General features: G+C 50.6%; 1 protein-coding gene across 1 annotated transcript; it reads left to right on the forward strand.

The window, feature by feature from the left end:
* Positions 1-8275: 8275 nt before the first annotated feature.
* Positions 8276-9400, forward strand: LOC119352116 (auxin-responsive protein SAUR23-like). Its single transcript, XM_037618847.1, has one exon. It carries the CDS (start codon positions 8326-8328, stop codon positions 8731-8733), a length of 408 nt encoding a protein of 135 aa, XP_037474744.1. The 5' UTR covers positions 8276-8325; the 3' UTR covers positions 8734-9400.
* Positions 9401-9633: the final 233 nt, after the last annotated feature.

Raw genomic sequence — 9633 nt, forward strand, 5'->3', positions numbered from 1 at the left:
CCACTGGAAAGATGAGATGAAATCGCTTGAAAACGATATAAAGAACGCCGGAATCGGAGTTACGGTTTGGAAATGCCAAGCGATTCAAATATGACACCGGTCTGCGATTTACAGCAAGTAGGCATCTAGATGCAATGAAATGAACATGCTACAGCACCCAAACATGTCAACAAAATACATGGCAGGGATACACACAAGATGCTTAACAAAAGTCTAGCACTGAGCTACGGCCAAATCATCTATTAACAGGTTCAAACAAGCATGGCAAAAATGCAAATGGTAAAACAGATCTCAGACTTTGTGAAATTAACACTTGTCTGGAATTTCAGATCATATAGCCCTCTTCAGAGCAACAAAACAACATGCTACAGGACCTGAACATGACAAAGCAAAGCATGGCATGGAGCTACTCAAAGAGCTTAACAAAAGTCCCTTAGTGACCTTGATCCAAACGGGATCACAAAATATACTAACAAGCACGCGAACATAGCAAAAACATAATCAGTTTTCAGACTTAGTGAAAACTGGGGCATGCTGAAACGTAACTCACGAAGGCATGTTTACGAGCTCGATGCACTCACCACGGTGCAAGTCATGGCAAGACAAGTATACATCCCTTAAGAAGGCACAAAATGCAAGCTTGACATGGCAAGAACAACGGCATAGCATACACGAAACAACTACAATAACATCGGCAAAATCGCAAACAAGTTGACGATCTGCCCAGATTCACAACGAAGCAAACGTAGAGCTCGATTGACTCAAGCTAGGGTGCTCCATAATTGCAAACAAAGACATGGATGGATAGGGCACTACGAGATTAACAAAACTTCCTTACTGATCATCCTCAAAAGAGGCACGGATCACTAGGAAACAACATGAACATATGGCATCGTGAGATAAACAATCCCAGGACTTAGTGAAATCACTAAGTCCCTGAAAACAGAATTAGCAAGTGCACCACTTTGCAAGCTTGCACAAGTCACCACACACATCACAAAAATGCATGGGTTGCACCTCTGGAAAGATAACAAAATCCTTAACAAAACATATGTAGGACTCACAGGCATATCATGCACACAATAATCATGGCAAAAATGACAAAAGTCTAAGATGAACTAGCAGATCTGACAATTAACTCACGAAGCCTCCTTCTAACAGCATTTCGGGCATCAAGATGCACTCAAATGAAAATGATGCAATGGAATGAAATGATGTACTCATTGAGGCGAACATTTTGATATACTATATGCCCAAATCGGAGCTACGGATGCGGAGATATCACAGGTCAAAGTATGCATAAAAATTAGGAGGAGAGGGGGAAAAGTCAACCCGCGGATGTCAGATCCAGATCTGCACGGATTTCGATGCACGTCGGATCTACTGTTCACCGCCGGAGTTCCTGTTCACCGGTGGAGTTCGTGGCGGCCGGAGCTCGGAGACGAGGAGGGAGGGGGCGGAGCTTGCCCCGGCCGGAAATGGTGCGGCGGCGGCGGGCTTCGACGGCGGCGGGGCTCGGGCACCCGGGGCTGGGGAAGACGAGGCAGGGAGGAGGCGCGGGCTCTGGCCCGAGCGGCGGAGAGGTGGGCCCGCTTCGGGCCTGACGGGCCGGCGGGAGTGGCGGCGGTGATGTGGTCCGCCTGCGCCACGTGGCGCCCGGTGGTTGGCGGCGGCGGATCCGAACGTTGTCCGGCGCGGGTCGGACACGTCCGGCGGCGGCAGAGATCTATTTTTTTCTAGGGTTAGGGGTGGATTGAACCGCGAATTTTTGGAGGGGGTGTATATATAGGCATAGGGGGAGCTAGGAGAGTCCAAACGAGGTGCGATTTTCGGCCACGCGATCGTGATCGAACGCTCTAGGACATGGAGCAGAGTTTGATGGGTTTTGGGCCAAATTGGAGGGGTGTTGGGCTGCAACACACACGAGGCCTTTTCGGTCCCTCGGTTAACCGTTGGAGTATCAAACGAAGTCCAAATGGTACGAAACTTGACAGGCGGTCTACCGGTAGTAAACCAAGGCCGCTTGGCAAGTCTCGGTCCAATCCAGAAATGTTTAATCCCCACACACGAAAGAAAGCTAGAAATGACCACCGGAGGAGAACGAAGCGCCGGAATGCAAAACAGACAACGGGGAAAATGCTCGAATACATGAGACGAACACGTATGCAAATGCAATGCACATGATGACATGATATGAGATGCATGAAAACGACAACAACACACAGAGGCAAAACCCGAACCCTAGAAAATAAATTAACTTAACGCCGGAAACGACAAGAGTTGGAGTACAAATAGGGAAAGTTACATCCGCGGTGTTACACATCATTAGGTGAATGATCTGATTTACATGACCCGTTCCGTTAGCTTAGCACCCGATCGTTTAGTATGTTGCTATTGCTTTCTTCATGACTTATACATGTTCCTATGACTACGAGATTATGCAACTCCCGTTTGCCGGAGGAACACTTTGTGTGCTACCAAACGTCACAACGTAAATGGGTGATTATAAAGGTGCTCTACAGGTGTCTCCAAAGGTACATGTTGGGTTGGCGTATTTCGAGATTACGATTTGTCACTCCGATTGTCGGAGAGGTATCTCTGGGCCCTCTCAGTAATGCACATCACTTAAGCCTTGCAAGCATTGCAACTAATGAGTTAGTTGCGGAATGATGTATTACAGAACGAGTAAAGAGACTTGCCGGTAACGAGATTGAACTAGGTATAGGATACCGACGATCGAATCTCGGGCAAGTAACATACCGATGACAAAGGGAACAATGTATGTTGTTATGCGGTCTGACCGATAAAGATCTTCGTAGAATATGTAGGAGCCAATATGAGCATCCAGGTTCCGCTATTGGTTATTGACCGGAGACGTGTCTCGGTCATGTCTACATTGTTCTCGAACCCGTAGGGTCCGCACGCTTAAGGTCTCGATGACAGTTATATTATGAGATTATGAGTTTTGATGTACCGAAGTTAGTTCGGAGTCCCGGATGTGATCACGGACATGACGAGGAGTCTCGAAATGGTCGAGACATAAAGATTGATATATTGGACGGCTATATTCGGACACCGAAAGTGTTCCGGGTGATTTCGGAGAAAACCGGAGAGCCGGAGGGTTACCGGAACCCCCCGGGAGAAGTAATGGGCCATATGGGCCTTAGTGGAGAGAGAGAGGGGCTGCCAGAGGTGGGCCGCGCGCCTCCTCCCCCCTGGTCCGAATTGGAGTAGGAGAGGGGGGGGCGCCCCCCTTTCCCTCTCCCTCCCCACTTCTTTCCCCCTCCTAGTAGGAGTCCTACTCCTACTAGGAGGAGGACTCCTCCTTGGCGCGCCTATAGGGCCGGCCAGCCTCCTCCCCTTGCTCCTTTATATACGGGGGCAGGGGGGCACCCCTAGAGACACAAGTTGATCTTCACGATCGTTCCTTAGCCGTGTGCGGTGCCCCCTTCCACCATATTCCACCTCGATAATATTGTAGCAGTGCTTAGGCGAAGCCCTGCGACGATAGTACATCAAGATCGTCACCACGCCGTCGTACTGAAGGAACTCTTCCCCGACACTTTGCTGGATCGGAGTCCGGGGATCGTCATCGAGCTGAACGTGTGCTAGAACTCGGAGGTGCCATAGTTTCGGTGCTTGATCGGTCGGGCCGTGGAGACGTACGACTACATCAACTAAATTAACGCTTCCATTGTCGATCTACAAGGGTACGTAGATCACACTCTCCCCCTCTCGTTGCTATGCATCACCATGATCTTGCGTGTGCGTAGGAATTTTGTGAAATTACTACGAAACCCAACAATGTTCTCGTAGTATCAAATATGCGGTCAACAAAAACTGAAGCGTGGATGTTGGATTCAGCTTGCTCTTTTCATGCGACGCCCAACAGGGAGTGGTTCTCTTCGTACAAGTCTGGTGAGTTTGGTTTAGCCTATGTGGGCGATGATACAGGTTATCGTGTTGCTGGAGTAGGTGACATCAAAATCAAGATGTTTGACGGAGTTGAGCGGATGCTTCGGAGAGTCAGGCATGTGCCAGGGCTAAGGAGGAATCTAATTTTGCTTGGTGTTCTTCATGATGGTGGTATGGAATTCCGTTGTGATCGGGATACGAAGACCATGGAAATCATGGAAGATGGGGTGACTGTGATGATAGGAGAGAGGACGGCTTCACATCTTTACAAGTTGCAAGGGAGCACTATTGCAGGTGGAGCCACGGGGAGTGGAGCTACAAGAGTAGCAGTGGAGTCTCACGGTGGCGGCGGGTCTGGCCCGTCGAGTAGCTCTCATTAAGCTACAAAGGAGACAACCCAAGTCCGGAGTACATGGAGGTTCGAGCATGTACAACTTCTAAGTGGTGGAGAATATTCGCCAAGGTGGACTTTGTTATATTTGTGTCGAATATTATGTACGCAAGGGGTTACGTGGACTTGGAGTTGTAATTGGTGTGGTTAGGTACGAGTTCTGTAGGAGTCGGGCACTTGTATCCTAGGCCTCTTATATACGGAGGGGCATCACACGTTGTAACCCATGACGACTTGATAGCAACATGTACGCGGGGGAGCCGACGGCTTGTGTCGGCGCCCGGATGGCCGGTGTTGCGGTATCTTGGGGAGGAGCGCCCGTAGTCATGCCCCGGGGATGTAGCCATATCGGTGAACCTCGTTAACAAATATCGTGCCTCGGTGTGTCGTCTATGATCTTGCATTAGCGTTTTATTCTAACAAGTGGTATCATGAGCAAGGTTGCGAGAAGGCTATGCGGAAGATCATCCGGAGGTACGAGGATCATGCTCGACGGGTGCCATGGAACGTCCGATTAGCGCAAGGTGTAGCATGGCGGCGATCGTGGAGGCGGTCGGTGGTGTCGGACACTTCGGGCAGGAGGCCTAGACCGTTCGATGGGCCGCGGCCGGTAAGGATCGGCTAGACGTGGCGATCGGATCGGCGTAGTGGCTGTTGAAGACGTTGCGGAGGCGACGGATTCGGCTCGCGATCAGACCGGCGACCAGACGTGGGGGACGACCGGATAGATCGGAGTGTGAGAGCATCGAGACGATGCGCTCGGTGTTGTACAAGGGCGGCGGCGCGGCACTGCGGACGGATTGTGTTGGCGACATAGATGGCCAGGGTACGACACGGCTCGTGCACAGATGATGCGCGAGGTGGCGACTGTTTCAGCAGGGTTGACATCAGATGAGTACGTGCGACAGGGCTGTTACAGATAGCTGGCGAGAACCAAGAAAAGAGACATGGCAGAAGTTGTCGTCGAGATCAATGGCGAGTTTTTCCGAGGGACGCGGACAGAGGAAAGGTTGGACAGGCTTCGCTACCTGGCGTTGCGCGAGACGACCGCTCGGAGCCTCGGAGGCGTGTGGCAATCGGTCTCGGCAGTGGCGTGACGTGCAAGACAAAGGAAGGCCAAAGCAGTAGGTTTCTCGGATGGAGTGCGGTGCACAAGGATAGAAAAATTGTATTGTGGCAGGAGTCAAGGGGACTAACATACATGCGGTGAACCTATCTGATGATACGTGCGTGCGTGTGCGTTTTGGGTCCAGGGGACAGGCCTGCTAATTTGTGATTCAAGGAGCCGTGTGCATGCATGTTTGGTCTGTTGGAGATTGGTACTGTATTGGATTGGATATATCTGCGCGGTCTGTGATTTTGATTTCCGTGTCAGGGAAGGAAAAGGTAAGGCCGTGGGTTGTTTCAGCAGTAATAAAAGGCCGGCGACGCGAGGCAGCAAAGGCACAGAAAATAGTCAGGTTCAGGAAAAGGTGGAGCGGTAGGTTTCGGCGGAGGGCAAGTTCATCTGTGCGTCGACAAGGCTTCACGGTGATTTTCTGAAAGGGCGGACAAGAAGGTTGTGCAAGTCAGATTTATTGGTAGACCGCGGACTGCGGTGTGGCTTCAGACGAGGAATACGGGATCAATGATCTTTTTCATGAGGAAGTCGCAGAGGAAAAGGGCGGTAAGACCGGTGACAACAGGTCGGTTAGATCGCGGATCGGCATGGCACCGGGATTCACCGGGTTTGATTTGGACAAATTCGATGGCACAGGTAACCTCGGTCTATGGCAGACAAGAGTAAAGGATATTCTGGCGCAGTGGGGAATCTTGAAGGGTTTGCAGGAGACGAAGCCGACCAAGGTTGACAATGATGCGTGGGAGGATATGCAAGTGCAGGCGGCCGCTACCATACAGCTTTGTCTTGCGGATCAGGTCATGTATCATGTCATGGACGAAGATTCTCCTAAGGGAATTTGGGACAAGTTGGCAAATCGTTATATGTCCAAGTCAGCGACCAATAAGCTGTATTTGAAGCAAAAGTTCTATGGGCTGAAGATGCAGGAGGGGTCGGATCTTGTGGAGCATGTGAATGCCTTTAATCAGTTGGTCACGGATCTAGCGCGTCTGGATGTGAAGATTGAGGACGAGGATAAGGCACTACTTCTTCTTATTTCGTTGCCACCGTCCTATGAGCATTTGGTCCATTGACACATGGAAAGACAACCGTCAATAATGAGGAAGTCACTGCAGCGTTGCTTGGACATGAGTTGAGGAAGCAAAAGAATGCTACAGAGGAGAGTACTCAAGGTTTGGGGTTGGCAGTTAAAGGTTATCAGCTCAGGAAGGGACAAGAGGCGGAGAAGAAAAAAAAAGAAAAAAGGTGCAGTGCTACAGGTGCAAGGATTGGGGACATATAAAGAGGGAATGCCCAGAACTGAAGGGTGGGGCAAGTGCTAATGCGGCTACTCGTGGTGATGACTCGGACAACAGTAGTGATGTTCTCGTAGTATCAAACATGCGGTCAACAAAAACTGAAGCGTGGATGTTGGATTCAGCTTGCTCTTTCCATGCGACGCCCAACAGGGAGTGGTTCTCTTCGTACAAGTCTGGTGAGTTTGGTTTAGCCTATGTGGACGATGATACAGGTTATCGTGTTGCTGGAGTAGGTGACATCAAAATCAAGATGTTTGACGGAGTTGAGCGGATGCTTCGAAGAGTCAGGCATGTGCCAGGGCTAAGGAGGAATCTAATTTCGCTTGGTGTTCTTCATGATGGTGGTATGGAATTCCGTTGTGATCGGGATACGAAGACCATGGAAATCATGGAAGATGGGGTGACTGTGATGATAGGAGAGAGGACGGCTTCACATCTTTACAAGTTGCAAGGGAGCACTATTGCAGGTGGAGCCATGGGGAGTAAAACTGCAAGAATAGCAGTGGAGTCTCACGGTGGCGGCGGGTCTGGCCCGTCGGGTAGCTCTCAGTAAGCTACAAAGGAGACAACCCAAGTCCGGAGTACATGGAGGTTCGAGCATGTACGACTTTTAAGTGGTGGAGAATATTCACCAAGGTGGAGTTTGTTATATTTATGTCGAATATTATGTACGCAAGGGGTTATATGGACTTGGAGTTGTAATTGGTGTGGTTAGGTACGAGTTGTGTAGGAGTCGGAAACTTGTATCCTAGGCCTCTTATATACGGAGGGGCACCACACGTCGTAACTCATGACTGACTTGATAGCAACAGGTATGCGGTGGAGCCGACGGCTTGTGTCGGCGCCCGGACGGCCGGTGTTGCAATATCTTGTGGAGGAGCGCCCGTAGTTATGCCCAGAAAATATAGCCATATTGATAAACCTCGTTAACAAATATCGTGCTTCAGTGTGTCGCCTATAATCTTGCATTAGCGTTTTATTCTAACACAGGACACCATCATCAGCTGGCGCTCCTCAGGTCGTCTCCGTCTTTGGCCACGTGCAAAGCGAAATCGAGGGTCGACTAAAAAAATGGCGACTGATATTGTTTTAAGCATTTGCACAGCGACTCACGCTGCATGTTATACACAAGGTCAAAATAGAAAAAATAAACATACTCAAAATATTGGAGTGAGAAGAAAATGATTTTCACGAGGAGGAAATATTACCAGGCACCGCATAGCACATGTACCTGATTTAGGTGCTATTCTCTTCGTCCTAAAATATAAAAGTGTTTTTGACACCGGAGTTAGTAATATTTTATACTACTTCCGTCCCATAATATAGAATGTTTTTTATACTAATGTAGTGTTAAAAAAGTGTCTTATATTATGGGACGGAGGAAGTACATGTGATAAAGCAAACATAGGAAAAAAATCGTAAAGAAAAGAAAAAAATCTAAACCCGAGGAACACCGGCAAACTGGACGAACCAAGCATCGGCCTATAAAAACGCCACGCCGCGCTCCCCTGGAAAAGCAGAGCATTCTCACGCCAACTCCGTCCGTCCGCGCCATCAACCCACCAAAAGCAGAGCACCCCTCAGCCGGCGAAAAGGGAGCGATGGCCAAATGCGGCAAGATCCAGAGCATCGTCCGCCTCCAGCAGACTCTGCGGCGGTGGCGGTCCCGGGCCGCGGCGGCGCCGACGGCTCCGGTGCCGGCGGGGCACGTGGCAGTGTGCGTGGGCGGCGCATCGCAGCGGTTCGTGGTGCGCGCGGCGCTCCTCAACCACCCCGTGTTCCGGGAGCTGCTCCGGCAGTCGGAGGAGGAGTACGGCTTCCCGTCCACCCCCGGCCCCGTCGCGCTCCCCTGCTGCGACGAGGACCGCTTCCTCGACGTCCTCCGCCGCGTGTCCTCCGAGGACCGCCTCCTCCGCTCGTTCTGCTGCCGCGTGCCGGTCGTCACCAGCCGCGACGTCGCGGCACGGCCGCTGCTGCAGGGGATGGCGGTGGAGAAGCTCGTGTGGTGACTGGTGACCACTCGAGAACATCTCGCGTGCCTGCCGCTGCCGAGAAGACCGACTGGTCGATCCTGCTTACGGAGCAAGCGATGACACATCGGTGCTCCCATGCCCGGCGTAAGCGTAACGGCGGTGCTCCACAACCGTGAACGGGCGACGGCGCCGCGGGTGTGCAAGTGAGGTTGCGTTGCGTGGCGTCTGCGCCACTGCCTTGCAGGCGGCCCCGGCAACGGAGCGAGCAGCTGCCGCCGCGGATTCGGCGCCGACGAACTTGCGGGCGCCGCGGGGTTCAGGAGCGGCCTCCGCAGAGGCGCCTCCTGGCGGGCGGGCGCGCCGCGCGGCGGAAGATGTCGCCGGCAAGCGCTGCATGGTCCTTCCGTCATGCACCGCTGCATGTGCTATCGTGGAACCCGTGGGACCCACCTCTATTTGCTTTTTGAACCAACGATCCCGGATCATTAGCACGCGAGTAATGGCAGTGCGAATATGTTTCAGACGTCATCACTCCACTAATTGATCGAAGAAGGCGACAATTTTTGTTTACTCCTTGCCGACGCACAGCAGTAAATTACTAAAGATTGATTGATTGGTCTTGTTGTACTCCCTTCATTTTTATTTACTCTGCATATTAGAGTTGACTGAAGTCAAACTTTGTAAAGTTTGATCAAATTTATAGAAAACAATAGACATTTATCATAATAAATCTATACGATGTGAAAGTATATTTAATAATAAATTTAATGTTGTTGATTTGTTATTGTATATCTTAATATTTTTGTATATAAACTTGATCAAAGTTTGTAAAGCTTGACTTTGACCAAAGCTAATATGCGAACTAAATAAAAACGGAGGGAATACATGTAATCGGTCTTCGTTTGTGATCATTCATGCGTTCATCATGTTGATGTG

Source organism: Triticum dicoccoides, chromosome 2A (assembly GCF_002162155.2).
Source record: "Triticum dicoccoides isolate Atlit2015 ecotype Zavitan chromosome 2A, WEW_v2.0, whole genome shotgun sequence".
NCBI lineage: Eukaryota > Viridiplantae > Streptophyta > Magnoliopsida > Poales > Poaceae > Triticum > Triticum dicoccoides.

Excerpts from the sequence above, each read along its gene's own strand:
- LOC119352116 (XM_037618847.1), top strand. The coding sequence starts at position 8,326 with ATGGCCAAATGCGGCAAGATCCAGAGCATCGTCCGCCTCCAGCAGACT.